Source organism: Pristiophorus japonicus, chromosome 1 (genome assembly GCF_044704955.1).
Source record: "Pristiophorus japonicus isolate sPriJap1 chromosome 1, sPriJap1.hap1, whole genome shotgun sequence".
NCBI classification, from domain to species: Eukaryota; Metazoa; Chordata; class Chondrichthyes; family Pristiophoridae; genus Pristiophorus; species Pristiophorus japonicus.
In genome coordinates, this window is record NC_091977.1 from 185,486,979 (window position 1) to 185,503,104 (window position 16,126).

The 16,126-nt window shown below is 43.9% G+C and overlaps 1 protein-coding gene across 4 annotated transcripts in view; it reads left to right on the plus strand.

Annotated features, from left to right (window-relative positions):
• LOC139267300 (EGF-like repeat and discoidin I-like domain-containing protein 3) overlaps window positions 1-16,126 on the plus strand; it is a 342,920-nt gene that overhangs the window by 173,932 nt on the left and 152,862 nt on the right. For all 4 annotated transcript variants that reach the window (XM_070885392.1, XM_070885398.1, XM_070885409.1 and 1 more), the window contains one exon: window positions 5,299-5,427. In XM_070885392.1, coding sequence (XP_070741493.1) covers window positions 5,299-5,427 — 129 coding nt within the window. The remainder of the gene's footprint in view (window positions 1-5,298; window positions 5,428-16,126) is intronic.

A 16,126-nucleotide genomic window follows, 5' to 3' on the forward strand; every position in this document is an offset into this window, starting at 1 on the left:
GCTCAGTTGAAAAATTCCCCAGTGTTGGGGTGCAGCATCTACTACCGGCGCCAGAATGCTTTGCGGCAAACATTCTGCCGCTGGTGTACCTGTAAAAGAAGGTTGCGCGCCATTTCTGGAAATAAGGCAAATTTTCCACACCAAATAAATTTTTCAAACCGGCACACAGACCCTAGAAGCACCGTAGGGGAAACCCTTACCTGCAGTTAGAGAAATCTGCACTGGCCAGCTCCTATCCCCGGCCGAAGGAACTCCCTGTCTCCTCTAAATAAACTTTTAGGGAATTTAAAAATCAAACATGACCTATATGCAAGTACAAAAATAAAAATAAATGTAAACTGACAAATAATGCTGCTCCTACGATGATAACTGTAAACTGGCCAAAATCTTCCAAAAAGTGCAGGGAAGCCTTTTACATCCACCAGGTATAAAAGGTAGCAGATAAATCGGAGTCTTCTAAAACCATCAAGTAAAGCCTTCTCCCAATTCTCCACGCCGTCGACTGCAGCTGCTGCTAGCCCCCAGCCGAAGGGCCTCCATCCACACGGCCCGCTGCTATCCCAGGCCCAAGGTCTACACAGGACACTCCAGGCTCACAGGAAAGCAGCAGTGATTTCTAATAACGACTGGACATTACATTATATATATATTAAATAATCCCAGCACAAATCTTTTATGTTTTAATGGAGTGTTGGAGTGTTTAGGTGGACAATAATATACAATAATACATTTGTAGAGATATTAAATTAGCATGTTCCTGTACTAAGTTTTTCTTGGATCCAGACTGGGTCAGGGTCACTGATCCATCAACGCAGGACCATGGTGCATGTATCAGTGACCCAGAACAAGGCAGGATCCATGAACTGCCTTACTGGAACCTACTTCTGTACCATTTAAACTAATAGGTTGCAAGGGATAAGGCCATTTTATATATTGAGTCCGTTCCTTTATCCTATAATATTTATTAGTGCAGCGTTAAAAAATGTGCAGGAGTCAGGTTAAAAGTCCAAATAAATATTTTTATTAAACATTTGTACAGCACAATTGTAATTAGCTTAACATGACTTATCTTTAAACCTTCATAACTTTAAAAACTTTAATGAATACCGTGACCAACTTTCAAAAGAACAATCAAGCAAACCAATCAAAAAACAAGCAAGCCATCTATCTTCCTCCTTAGTGCTGTGCACCAATCCTGCCCCAGTAGATGCTGCTACCCCTGCACATGCCCGTAGTTACAAACTTCTGCTTCCTTGCCCCCCTTAACCCCAGGTGTAATCTGTTTATTTTCCGACGTGATGTTTCTTGCTGCTGGTTTACAACAGGGACAGATCCAAAATGTGTCATTGTGGAAGGCCCGGGTTCATCTTCATTATCATCCTCAGGATCAACCCTTGATTTAGGTGCAGAGTAGAAAGCGTTCCTCGCATCATTGACAGCCTGGGTGAGCCCCCCTATTGCCGATACTACCTCGTTCATCTGTCTCGAAACTCTTTCCCCCTGTAATGAAAGTCTCCCCAACTCTGCCCTCACCCCACCAAAGGCTTCCAGGAGCAATCGTGATTGTTGGATGTTCTCCCCGCTCATCCCCACAAGCTGTCCTAAGTTCTCCGAATCCTGTGTTTCTGCATCAGGTCGGGAGTTCGCCCTCCTATGACATCTCGCAGGTGTGGCTTGCTGCGACACACTTGTACCCGCAACCTCAGACGTCACATCTAGAAATGTCCCGTCGGTTGATTCACTCATTAAAGGGCTTGGAATCCTCGAGGGGTTCACCATCTCCAAATCTGGGGTAACCATCTCATCGTCGACGCCTTCCTGCTGTCCATCATTCTCCTGATTTGGAATATCTGGAGTGGCGGTTTCCTGAACATTCTCTCCTTCAACTTCAGGTGCACCTTCTGTCTCCCCCTGATGCTCAACCTCTGCGAAACAAAAGATAGATGCTTGGGTTAGCAGCATTGAGGAAGGAGAAGCTTAGGCAGCACACGCAGTACGTAACATTTAGCCGACCAAGACTGTGCAATTGCAGGGCTTACCCTCTATTGGAAAACGTTGATGCTTGATCTTCTCCTGTGTCATTTAATCATAGACGCTATCCTCTGCTCCACGGCTGTTGGTTGCAGCCTACTTGGCGGACCTCCTCCAGTTCGTGGCCGTTTTCAGTTGATCTGTGACACCATCTTCTGCAAAGGTGAAAATTGAACTTTTTAAGAGAGGCTCCTTCTGAACACACACGCCCGCGCGCAACACACACTAACACGCACACGCACACTAACACACATACACACACACGGATCACATTTACAGATGTTATTGCCGTGCATAAATATACATATATTTAAAAACCCAAATAAATGTAAATATAACTTATTACTTACAGTCACTGCTTGTCCGAGGTCCTGCCACTTTTTCAGCTGCGCACCAGTTCTCGGGGTGAAGGACATTCCGTTAAACTCGACTGCAACCTGGTCCCAAACTTTTGCGAGTACAGAGGGTTTAAGTTTCTTTTTACTGAAGCTCTCCTTGTTTTCAATAACTTCCCATTTACTCTCAATTAAGTCTACCGGGGCTCAATTTGTTCTGCAAGAAATCTCTTCGCCCTGACTGCTTCCCCTTCTGTGTCTCCATCTCTGCCCCTTTTGCCTTCTCTGCCCCCTTCCATTGCAGCCATCTCGTGATCGAAGCTGTATTTCCTACCTGTAAATCCACCTTTGCTACCAATGGGTTCTCAATCGTGATTCACACAGTCCCCACACGTGCTGATTTTTTAATACTTTGTACTGCGCATGTGCAGATTTTAAAAAACTATTTTGCGCATGCGCAGTGCATTTTTTTCCCCCTCAAAAATTCAGTTAATTGGACATTTTTTTTTGGAGCGCATGTGCTGTGCATTTCAGGCGCACACTGGAAGCCCAGCCCTGCAAGATCGACTCGGGTAGCGCCGGCACCAGAAGGTGCACATGTTGGAAGAAAACTTAGGATTTTTATTTTTAGCGCCGAGGGGCCAAAAAAAAACAGGCGTCCAGGTGAGTGCCATTATTTTTTATTCGAGAAACTTGGGCCCCTAATGAGGGATTTCACGACGGCACGGCAAAATGAGGGACTTTTGCATTACCAAATAACAAATAGTCTTTTTGATAGTCGTACATGACTGGATTAGCCTGATATTATTAGTGGAACAATGCTGATTCTGTGACATCACCTCTGTTTACAGAATGTAATCTTTTGCAGAGAGAATAGAGGAATTGAAAGTAGTTGTAGGAGGTCTGTATGGGGTAATTCAGTATTCGTTTGGCTCCCGCAGCTCACCGGCGGTATTTAAATGAGGCCGAAATCAAAATTGAAATCGGACCTCAGGCCAGACGAGGAGCCATTGCTCAAGGTTTGAGTCCATTTGGCGCAAGTCATATTTCTCCCTCCCCCTGCCCCATATCTTCGGACCCTGTAACCAATTCCACAAGAGATCCACTAATAAATATATATGTTCATCTCAATAATATTTGAAATGTGATTTTTTTTCCTGATCACATTGTCTTGTGAATTTAATGTACTTTTTCTTATTGCTTTGACCATTTTAGTACGGCTTACTTTGTATTTGTCTATTCTTGGCGTGGTGCTCTTGAGTATTCTGGTACTCTGATGAATTGTATTTCTACCTTTCTTGTCTTTGTGTACAAACTCTAGACATTTTGACTCACTATCTTGAGATTTCTTCAGCTGCTAACTGGATTTCATTAAAGCTGTTCATTTTGATCCCTGTTTCAAAGTGTCCCACTCTGCAGTAGTATTTTTGAATGATAAATTAATTTCTGATGCATTTCTTTGAGATCTAGTTATGTGCATAGTGGTTAGTGGCTTAGATTTGGCTTTGCTTTCTTTCGGGATTGATATATGTGGTTACTGGTTATGAATTAGGTATTTGTACTTTGGCGCAAGATTCCTTTGGTTCTGGAGATAGGAAAAAAACAAAGCAATTAATAGAAACAGACTAAATTTAACTGTCTGTGGATGAGCAGAGACGACCAGTAAAAGACGTAGGACCAAAACAAATAAATAACTCATTAATCCTCTAATTATTTAACTCTTCGCTACAGTCCATAATCTCGAGAGAACCTGTATAAAAACAATCCTTGTGGAATTCAGAACCAGTGATCTTTAACAGATATACATCAGAAATCACACCACGTACACTAAGAATATAAATTCTGGGTGGGAGATTTTTATCACTGGTGATCTGAAACCAGCAGCTTTGTTGAAATCCAGTGCGAAATTAAACTTTGAGGCAACAAACTGAAATGTTCCACAGCAGTTTCCATGCAACAGTGGAGAAGAAACCCCCAAATGTTTCTTTGCGCAGCAATTAAGACTTTTTGAGGTTTTGCAGAGATTCATTGGGCAAAAATAGTGGATGACGTGGCACTGAGTCATACTGACAGGGAAATGCCAGTTTCAGTGCCCGGTGCGAGCTTTGATGTGCTTGGATGAATGTGGGACCTACATTTGGCCTCAGCATTCCTGGCTTTGGAGAAAGGAAATTCGGCAGGAATTTGATTCTTGATAGCTATCCAGAGGAAGTTAGATGTGGACAGGACTAGGTTCTTGTTCAGTAGCTTAATTTGAAAGCATGCCAGCATATATATATATATATATATATATACAATGGTCACAGCATGGTTTCATTGCCCTATTTAAACACCCAGTTGTCCTGTACTATTATAATGCACTGCAAGTTATAAAATATTTACATCCCCTGCAAAAGCAAACATTAAGAATTTTCACTAAGTCAAATTAATGTGCTTTGAAATGAGAAGATGATATCGTTCACCCTTTGTCATCCTGCATTTTTTTAATGCACAACTTCAAGTTTTTCTCCACTCCCCCTCCCCGGCTTCCTTAAAGTTATGATGAATGCTGACTCATGAATCTATGGGCATCATCCTCTTGTTACTTTACTAACATTTTCATCCTTTTGTGAACCAGTTTGAGCCTGTCCTCACCAAACATTCACACTCATGCTCTTCAATCAAGGACTGTGATTAGGAACAGAGCCTTGCTGAGTTTTCAAGATTATCTTGAAAGGCCGCATGCAATTTCAGTGTGTAGAGAAATCTAAGCATGTGCATGAGAAAACAAAATGGCTTTCTTCACCTGCTGGTCAGTTCTGCATTGTTTTATGTCGTAAAATTGAAAGGAACACGTGCCTTTAAGGAAATCTGTCAGAAAAAAATGTGAGAATAGATGTTTTGCAAATGTCCTTCATGACCGATATTCTGTTTTATTCTTTTTGATATACAGGAGCTTGTCAACCCAACCCATGTCATAATGGCGGGATTTGTGAAGTGAGTGACACTTACCGGGGTGACACATTTATCGGATACATCTGCAGGTGTCCTGATGGATTCAGTGGAATTCATTGTCAGCATAGTGAGTTTTACTCCAATGACATATGTTCTTTAGAAGGGGCCGAGAGCTATATTAAGAGGGCGATATATTGGTACAGTTAGAAAATTATACTTAATGCAGAGAATAATAGGTAACGGAGTTTTCTTGTTGTTAAATTGTCTTTGTTAATTTAATATACTATTGTTGGAGATTTTTTGTAATCCTTTTGTCTTTCAAACAGAAAAAAAGTAGAACATAATTTTGATTATTATTGTTTTTGTCTTGCGATCCAAAGTACCTCCATTTAATTTAAAGATGCATCAACTGCCTCACTTCACAGACTTGCCACAGTAGCTATGGTGCAGATTATTCTAAGGATAAATGCACATCATGATGTCAACAAAAATGCAAAATGCAGCAGATGCTGAAAATCTGAGACAAAAACAGAAAATACTGGAAACACTCAGCAAATCAGCCAACATTTGTGGAGACAACATACAAGTTAATAGAGGGGTATTCTAAGCTCATTGCCTGGTGAGAATGGTACATGTGGAGGTGGGGGGGGGGGGGTAAGAATTTGCACCTCTCACCACCTTAACTTACTTGAAATCAGGCACGGATAAGCCATATGCTCCAGAAGATCGGAGGGCAGATTTAAATGGCGAGCTGACTAAGGGCTGCAAGTCAAGTGAAAGCTGGTGGCAGTCCCACCTGTTTCGGGTGGCAGTGATGGGCACCATTTACAGTTCCACCTGAAAATTGCTTCAGATGGGCCTTGTGCATTTAAAGGACAGGCGTTGTTTCCCTGCCTATCAACTGCTGGACACCTCGTAAACAGGGCAACCGATAGTTGGAAATTGCGCCATAGACTCACTGGCCAATGCAAGTTTAACCCTATTTACCTGATCAAAACCTTTAATAATCTGATTACTTTTATCAGATGGCAACTGTCAGTCTTGGCTCAGTGATAGCATTCTCGCCTGTCAGTCAGATGGCCATGGGTTCAAGTCTCACTCACAGAGACGGGAATTTTATCCCCAAACAACTGGTGGGTTGGGGTTGGGCGGGAGGTTAAAGTATTAAAAATATGAATCCCGACCCCAACCACTTCTAACCCTCCCACTTCCCGGTTTCACGGGGGGAGGGGGGGGGGGCCGATGCGGCGGGGTCGGGTGGATGGGCAGCCAACTCGCTCCCAGGAGGCAAATTGGAATTTTAATAAGGTTAATGAGGCCGGGTTCAAGAGGATCGGACCCCCCCCCACCCCCCCGCTCCCCCAGGAAGCAGAGATCCCCACGCCCCAGGGGTCGAGGCTTGTACCAATCTGTGGTTGCGGCCTCATGTCCAGCGTCCCAAGCGTCCCGTACCCAACTGGGTGTCACTGTCCCATACCCGACTGGGTGCCAGCCTGTCAATGAGGCTGAGGTCCGGGCGGGGAATCTGTCCATGATATCATACTGCGGAATTAAAACTCCACAGCTTGCGGGGAAACTCGGACTCTCCGCACAAACCCAGCCCCCTCCACTCCTTCCCCTTCCCCTCCACTCCGGTTGGGTCAAGAACTTATAATTCTGGCCCTGAGCTCATAATCTCAGCTTGTACTCCAGTGCAGTACTGAGGGAGTGTACGTTCTTTCTGCTGACCTTCTACCAGCTCAATTTCTCTATTCCCTTTTCATAACTAATGCTCTGACCTCTTATGTCATCATAGTGAATCGCTTCGGCATGCTCTACATGGCCATGACATTTTACTAAAGTACAGCATTGAAAGCTGAGCACAATCAATATTCACAAACGCCTGACCAAACATTACCCTCATTGCCCCGATTTATACATTTAGACAAGCTTCCAGCGACTAATGAGTGCTGCATCACTTGGCTCAAGAACACACTTTGAAAGCTTATAATGTGAAGTGGAATCAATTTGTCTATTTGTGCTAGTACCACATCGTCACTCCATTAGAATGAGATGTACAACAATGTTGTCATTTTTAAATCAGAAACATTCTCCTGACCTTGCCAAGAGCCATGTTACTGTTATTTATGAAATCCCCACAAATGGGTAGCAGCCTGTTGCATCCTTATAAGTATTGATGACATGGCATAATTATCCTATATCTTAGCTATGATATGTACATACAAGATGGATGGTCAATGTGGAAACTTGGCCTTTTAACCGAAACCAGTTTCTTCTGTGTAGCCATAACACGAAAAATGTTTTTTCTGCTTTATTCTTCCACCATTTCTTGTTTCTCTGGAAGTTATGTAAACATCAGTTGGATAAGAACATAAGAATTAGGAGCAGGAGTAGGCCATTTGGCCCCTCGAGCCTACTCCACCATTCAATAAGATCATGGCTGATCTTCTACCTTAACTCCACTTTCCTGCACTATCCCCATATCCCTTGATTCCCTTAATATCAAAAATCTATTGATCTCTGTCTTGAATATACTCAACAACTGAGCCTCCACAGCCCTCTGGGGGAGAGAATTCCAAAGATTCATCACCCTCCGAGTGAAGAAATTTTCCTCATCTCAGTCCTAAATGGCTGGCCCCTTATTCTGAGACTGTGATCCCTGGTTCTCGACTCCCCAGCCAGAGGAAACATCCTCCCTGCACCTACCCTTTCAAGCCCTGAAAGAATTTTATACATTTCAATGAAATCACCTCTCATTCTTCTAAACTCGAGAGAATTTAGGCCTAATCTACTCAATCTTTCCCAATAAGACGACCCCCCCATCCCAGGAATCAGTCTGGTGAACCTTTGTTGCACTCCCTCCATGGCAAGTATATCCTTCCTTAGGTAACGAGACCAAAACTGTACACAATACTCCAGGTGTGGTCTCACCAGGGCCCGATATAATTGCAGTAAGACAGCTTGGGCTAAAAATTTGTTTGTTTAGCGCCCCCCCCCCGTTAGTGCCCGAGATGGTCACTAGCGGGCCGCTAATCACTTGCCGCCCGAGCGCCACGCTGTTAATTCTTGCTGCGAACTTCATTGGTGGTTTAGCGGCGGTGCTATCAGTTAGTGCTGCGCACTCTAGCGCCACCCACTTGGTGATGTCATGAGTGTGCAAACCGACGTTAGCTCTGTGATCCCGAACTTCACTCCTTTTGCCTGCCATAGCGCCTGGCGCCGTCACTGACGGAGAGCAGGTGTTCTGTGAGAGCTCCCACGGCGATATAAAGCAGGAGCAGGTGAGTGGTCATTGTAAAATCTTTGAACATTGCTGTGATTCTGTGAGGTCTGACATACTGCTGCTGATGTTTCCAATGCTCCCTTCATAAGATCATAAGAACATAAGAATTAGGAACAGGAGTAGGCCATCTAGCCCCTCGAGCCTGCTCCGCCATGCAATAAGATCATAGCTGATCTGGCCGTGGACTCAGCTCCACTTACCCGCCCGCTCCCCGTAACCCTTAATTCCCTTATTAGTTAAAAATCTATCGATCTGTGATTTGAATACATTCAATGAGCTAGCCTCAACTGCTTCCTTGGGTAGAGAATTCCACAGATTCACAACCCTCTGGGAGAAGAAATTCCTTCTCAACTCGGTTTTAAATTGGCTCCCCCGTATTTTGAGGCTGTGCCCCTAGTTCTAGTCGCCCCGACCAGTGGAAACAACCTCTCCGCCTCTATCTTGTCTTTCCCTTTCATGATTTTAAATGTTTCTATAAGATCACCCCTCATCCTTCTGAACTCCAACGAGTAAAGATCCAGTCTACTCAATCTATCATCATAAGGTAACCCCCTCATCTCCGGAATCAGCCGAGTGAATCGTCTCTGTACCCCCTCCAAAGCCAGTATACCCTTCCTTAAGTAAGGTGACCAAAACTGCATGCAGTACTCCAAGTGCGGCCTTACCAATACCCTATACAGTTGCAGCAGGACCTCCCTGCTTTTGTACTCCATCCCTCTCGCAATGAAGGCCAACATTCCATTCGCCTTCCTGATTACCTGCTGCACCTGCAAACTAACTTTTTGGGATTCATGCACAAGGACTCTAAAAGAGTTTCATGCACAAGGACCCCCAGGTCCCTCTGCACCACAGCATGTTGTAATTTCTCCCCATTCAAATAATATTCCCTTTTACTGTTTTTTTTCCCAAGGTGGATGACCTCACACTTTCCGATATTGTATTCCATCTGCCAAACCTTAGCCCATTCGCTTAACCTATCTAAATCTCTTTGCAGCCTCTCTGTGTCCTCTACACAACCCGCTTTCCCACTAATCTTTGTGTCATCTGCAAATGTTATTACACTACACTCTGTCCCCTCTTCCAGGTCATCTATGTATATTGTAAACAGTTGTGGTCCCAGCACCGATCCCTGTGGCACACCACTAACCACCGATTTCCACCCCGAAAAGGACCCATTGATCCCGGCTCTCTGCTTTCTGTTCGCCAGCCAATTCTCTATCCATGCTAATACATTTCCTCTGACTCTGCGTACCTCTATCTTCTGCAGTAACCTTTTGTGTGGCACCTTATCAAATGCCTTTTGGAAATCTAAATACACCACATCCATCGGTACACCTCTATCCACCATGCTCGTTATATCCTCAAAGAATTCCAGTAAATTAGTTAAACATGATTTCCCCTTCATGAATCCATGCTGCGTCTGCTTGATTGCACTATTCCTATCTAGATGTCCTGCTATTTCTTCCTTAATGATAGTTTCAAGCATTTTCCCCTCTAAAGATGTTAAACTAACCGGCCTATAGTTACCTGCCTTTTGTCTGCCCCGTTTTTTAAACAGAGGCGTTACATTAGCTGCTTTCCAATCCGCTGGTACCTCCCCAGAGTCCAGAGAATTGTGGTAGATTATAACGAATGCATCTGCTATAATTTCCGCCATCTCTTTTAATACCCTGGGATGCATGTCATCAGGACCAGGGGACCTGTCTACCTTGAGTCCCATTAGCCTGTCCAGCACTACCCCCCTAGTGATAGTGATTGTCTCAAGGTCCTCCCTTCCCACATTCCTGTGACCAGCAATTTTTGGCATGGTTTTTGTGTCTTCCACTGTGAAGACCGAAGCAAAATAATTCTTTAAGGTCTCAGCCATTTCCACATTTCCCATTATTAAATCCCCCTTCTCATCTTCTAAGGGACCGACATTTACTTTAGTCACTCTTTTCCATTTTATATATCTGTAAAAGCTTTTACCATCTGTTTTTATGTTTTGCGCAAGTTTACCTTCGTAATCTATCTTTCCTTTCCGGATATAAAAGGGGTCGGAGGGTCTAGTAAGGGGGAGGAACTGAGGGAAATCCTTATTAGTCGGGAAATTGTGTTGGGGAAATTGATGGGATTGAAGGCCGATAAATCCCCAGGGCCTGATGGACTGCATCCCAGAGTACTTAAGGAGGTGGCCTTGGAAATAGTGGATGCATTGACAGTCATTTTCCAACATTCCATTGACTCTGGATCAGTTCCTATGGAGTGGAGGGTAGCCAATGTAACCCCACTTTTTAAAAAAGGAGGGAGAGAGAAAACAGGGAATTACAGACCGGTCAGCCTGACATCGGTAGTGGGTAAAATGATGGAATCAATTATTAAGGATGTCATAGCAGTGCATTTGCAAAGAGGTAATATGATAGGTCCAAGTCAGCATGGATTTGTGAAAGGGAAATCTTGCTTGACAAATCTTCTGGAATTTTTTGAGGATGTTTCCAGTAGAGTGGACAAGGGAGAACCAGTTGATGTGGTATATTTGGACTTTCAGAAGGCTTTCGACAAGGTCCCACACAAGAGATTAATGTGCAAAGTTAAAGCACATGGGATTGGGGGTAGTGTGCTGACATGGATTGAGAACTGGTTGTCAGACAGGAAGCAAAGAGTAGGAGTAAATGGGGACTTTTCAGAATGGCAGGCAGTGACTAGTGGGGTACCGCAAGGTTCTGTGCTGGGGCCCCAGCTGTTTACACTGCACATTAATGATTTAGACGAGGGGATTAAATGTAGTATCTCCAAATTTGCGGATGACACTAAGTTGGGTGGCAGTGTGAGCTGCAAGGAGGATTCTATGAGGCTGCAGAGCGACTTGGATAGGTTAGGTGAGTGGGCAAATGCATGGCAGATGAAGTATAATGTGGATAAATGTGAGGTTATCCACTTTGGTGGTAAAAACAGAGAGACAGACTATTATCTGAATGGTGACAGATTAGGAAAAGGGCAGGTGCAAAGAGACCTGGGTGGCATGGTACATCAGTCATTGAAGGTTGGCATGCAGGTACAGCAGGCGGTTAAGAAAGCAAATGGCATGTTGGCCTTCATAGCGAGGGGATTTGAGTACAAGGGCAGGGAGGTGTTGCTACAATTGTACAGGGCCTTGGTGAGGCCACACCTGGAGTATTGTGTACAGTTTTGGTCTCCTAACCTGAGGAAGGACATTCTTGCTATTGAGGGAGTGCAGCGAAGGTTCACCAGACTGATTTCCGGGATAGCGGGACTGACCTATCAAGAAAGACTGGATCAACTGGGCTTGTATTCACTGGAGTTCAGAAGAATGAGAGGGGACCTCATAGAAACGTTTAAAATTCTGACGGGGTTAGACAGGTTAGATGCAGGAAGAATGTTCCCAATGTTGGGGAAGTCCAGAACCAGGGGACACAGTCTAAGGATAAGGGGGAAGCCATTTAGGACCGAGATGAGGAGGAATTTCTTCACCCAGAGAGTGGTGAACCTGTGGAATTCTCTACCACAGAAAGTTGTTGAGGCCAATTCACTAAATATATTCAAATAGGAGTTAGATGAAGTCCTTACTACTAGGGGAATCAAGGGGTATGGTGAGAAAGCAGGAATGGGGTACTGAAGTTGCATGTTCAGCCATGAACTCATTGAATGATGGTGCAGGCTAGAAGGGCCGAATGGCCTACTCCTGCACCTATTTTCTATGTTTCTATGTTTATTGCTTTTTTAGTCATTCTTTGCTGTTGTTTAACATTTTCCCAATCTTCTAGTTTCCCACTTGGCCACCTTACACGCTTTGGTCTTTGATTTGATACTCTCCTTTATTTCCTTGGTTATCCACGGCTGGTTATCCCTTCTCTTACCACCCTTCTTTTTCACTGGAATATATTTTTGTTGCGCACTATGAAAGAGCTCCTTAAAAGTCCTCCACTGTTCCTCAATTGTGCCACCGTTTAGTCCTTGTTTCCAGTCTACTTTAGCCAACTCTGCCCTCATCCCACTGTAGTCCCCTTTGTTTAAGCATAGTACGCTCGTTTCGGACACAACTTCCTCACCCTCAATCTGTATTACAAATTCAACCATACTGTGATCACTCATTCCGAGAGGATCCTTTACGAGGAGATCATTTATTTTTCCTGTCTCCTTACACAGGACCAGATCTCAGATAGCTTGCTCCCTTGTAGGTTCTGTAACATACTGTTCGAAGAAACAATCCCGTATGCATTCTATGAATTCCTCCTCCAGGCTACCCCGTGCGATTTGAGTTGACCAATCGATATGTCGGTTAAAATCCCCCATGACTACTGCCGTTCCTTTTTCACATGCCTCCATTATTCCCTTGATTATTGCCCATCCCACCGTAAAGTTATTATTTGGGGGCCTATAAACTATGCCCACCAGTGACTTTTTCCCCTTACTATCTCTAATCTCCACCCACAATGATTCAACATTTTGTTCATTCGAGCCAATATCATCTCTCACAACTGCCCTGATATCATCCTTTATTAACAGAGCTACCTCACCTCCTTTTCCTTCTTGTCTATCTTTCCGAATCGTCAGATACCCCTGTATGTTTAATTCCCAGTCTTGGCCACCCTGCAACCATGTTTCTGTAATGGCCACCAAATTATACCCATTTGTAATGATTTGTACCGTCAACTCATTTACTTTATTTCGAATGCTGCGTGCGTTTAGGTAGAGTGTTTTAATCCTAGTTTTTAAACCATGATTTCTAGTTTTGACCCCTCCTGCAGCCCCTTTATATTCAGTGGCCCTTTTTGTTTTTTGCCTTGGGTTTCTCTGCCCTCCACTTTTACTCATCTCCTTTCTGTCTTTTGCTTTTGTCTCCTTTTTGTTTCCCTCTGTCTCCCTGCATTGGTTCCCATCCCCCTGCCATATTAGTTTAACTCCTCCCCAACAGCACTAGCAACACTCCCTTTGGTCTTCAACTTTCGTCTTTCGGGTGGTCTAGCTGAGCTCCCCTTTAGGCGCTAGGATGCCGGTTTTCCTAGTGCCAGAATTTCACTATCCCTGCAGCGCTACCACCCCATAGTGCCCTCAGAGTAGCGTGGAACACTTCTCTTAGTGCTCCACGTCCCTCTTGGGGCACTAATAATGAATTTCCTGATTGGAGGCGCTAAAATTTGCGTCCAGGCAGTGTCACCTCCTCAAACTGGCCTATAATGAATTTTTAGCTCCTTTACTCTTGTTCTCAAATCCTCTTGTAATAAAGGCCAACATACCATTTGCTTTCTTAATTGCTTGCTGTACCTCCATGTTAATTTCAGTGATTTGTGTACAAGGGCACCCAGGTCCCTGTGAACACTAACATTTCTCAATCTCTCACCATTTAAATACTCTGCTTTTCTATTTTTCGTACCAAAGTGGATAACTTCACATTTCTCCACATTCTATTCCATTTGCCATGGAATGAAAATGTTATTGTTTGTGTTTTTGTTTTCACAATGAACTGAACCGTTTAAAGTTGCCTGATAAGAAATAGGCCATTGTTTTTGCAGCACAAAGTGCCTGATTATTTACATTTGCAGCCTTCCTGATACAGCTCTACTCAGTGTGTTGTTAGATATTAACTCATTTCGTATAATAGAGATTTATTATGGAATCTATGCCCTGAGAAATTAAATGTTCATTATAATGAAAGGATTTTTCTAAATTGATGATTAAACATTGATAATAACTTCTTTTGTAATATTGATTTATGTTCCCTGCAACTCTTCAGGTTATATTTTACAGCAATTACATTCTGAAATTCTGAACCTATTTTTTTCCTATTTATCAACCCTACTTAAAAGAGCAATATTGTGGAATGTTTTAGAGTCTATGTCAGTAGACAGGCTTATGTAAAATTATTTCATAATATATATTCAATTGAAAAACTCCTTTATGAAGCTTAGGAATCTCATTTTAATCCAGTTATTTCCATGCAGGTGCACACAGAGGGCACAAAATGGAAGATCCCTATGGAGCATAATATCCAGGACTTGGTTTTGTAATATGTTTATAAAAGCCAATTTAAATCTATCTTATATCATGGTAATCGAAGAATGCTTTAAAATTGAGTGCTAGGGAGCAGATGTATGAGAATCCTCTGTTTTCATAATACACCTGTCGTGGCACAGCTGGATTAAACTGAGACTCCTGGGGATAGAAATTGGTGCAAACCCAGTGGCGGAATAATCTCTGCGCTGACACTGATGCACAAGACCACACAAAATTGCTCTTCTTGCATTCTCAGAACCTGGAGGTGTCAATCGCATGCTCTGGCAGACAGAATGCCAGTCCTGAAGAAGGTGAAAGTTAGCTGGTGGGGCCACTGGCAGTGGGCCTACAGTCAGTCCGGCGGGCTGGGGGACACGGGGGGGCGGGGGGGGGCAAGTGTTAACCGGGAGCAGCCCACATATTCAATGTGATACCAGGAGGAGCATTGCTGACCCTCATTGCCCCACATTCAGCTAAGGAAAAGTCATAGAATGATACAACACAGAAGGAGGCCATTTGGCCCATTGTGCCAATTAATCCCATTCCCCTGCTCTTTCCTCATAGCCCTGTAACCTTTTTCCCTTCAAGTATTTATCCAATACCTTTTCAATGCTACTGTTGAATCTGCTTCCAGCATCCTTTCAGGCAGTACGTTCCAGATCACAACAACACGCTGTGTAAAAAAATGTTTCCTCATGTCGTCTTTGGTTCTTTTGCCACTGGAAACAGTTTCTCCTTATTTACTCGATCAAAACCATTCATGATTTTAAACACCTCTGTCAAATCTCCATTAACCTTCTCAACCCCAGTTTCTCCAGTCTCTCCACATAACTGAAGTCCCTCATCCCTGGTAGCATTCTAGTAAATCTCCTCTGCACCCTCTCTTTAATGGCCTTGCTATCTTTCCTTAAAGTGTGGTGCCGAGAATTGAACACAACACTCCAGCTAAATCCTAACCAGTGATTGAAAGCATTTTAGCGTAACTTCCTTGCTTTCGTACTCTGTTCCTCTATTATTAAAGCCAAAGATCCCATATACTTTTTTATTAGCCTTCTTAACTTGTCCCGCCACCTTCAAAGATTTGAGTACATACACCCCCAGATCACCCTGTTCCTGCAACCCCTTTAAAATTGTATCATATTGCGGGCAAAATTCAGGGTCCCGATAAGGCCTGTTACCACTGAAATGTGGCGACCAGGCGGCAGAATCCAATGGCCATCGATTCCTGGTCGAATGGCCGCCGCCAGATAAATTCAGTAGGGAGGTTTTTCTGGCGGTTCCCACTTCCGCCCCGTCGCTGCCGAGTGGCCGTAAGTGCGTCATCAGTGCGCGCACCTCCTGGACCGCCCCCCCCCCCCCCCACCTCTGCCGATATTCAGCCGAAACTAATGCCCGCTGAGCAGTACCCCCAAAAGCTTTCTCTGTCGGTGCACCTTTAATTCCCTCTGTCAGCCCTGGCTACGCGACGGCCATTAAAGGCGAGGGCCCAATGCCACGGCCGCCATTTTTTTTTTTTTGCCGGCCAACTTCCATGTTGGCCGGTCCATTG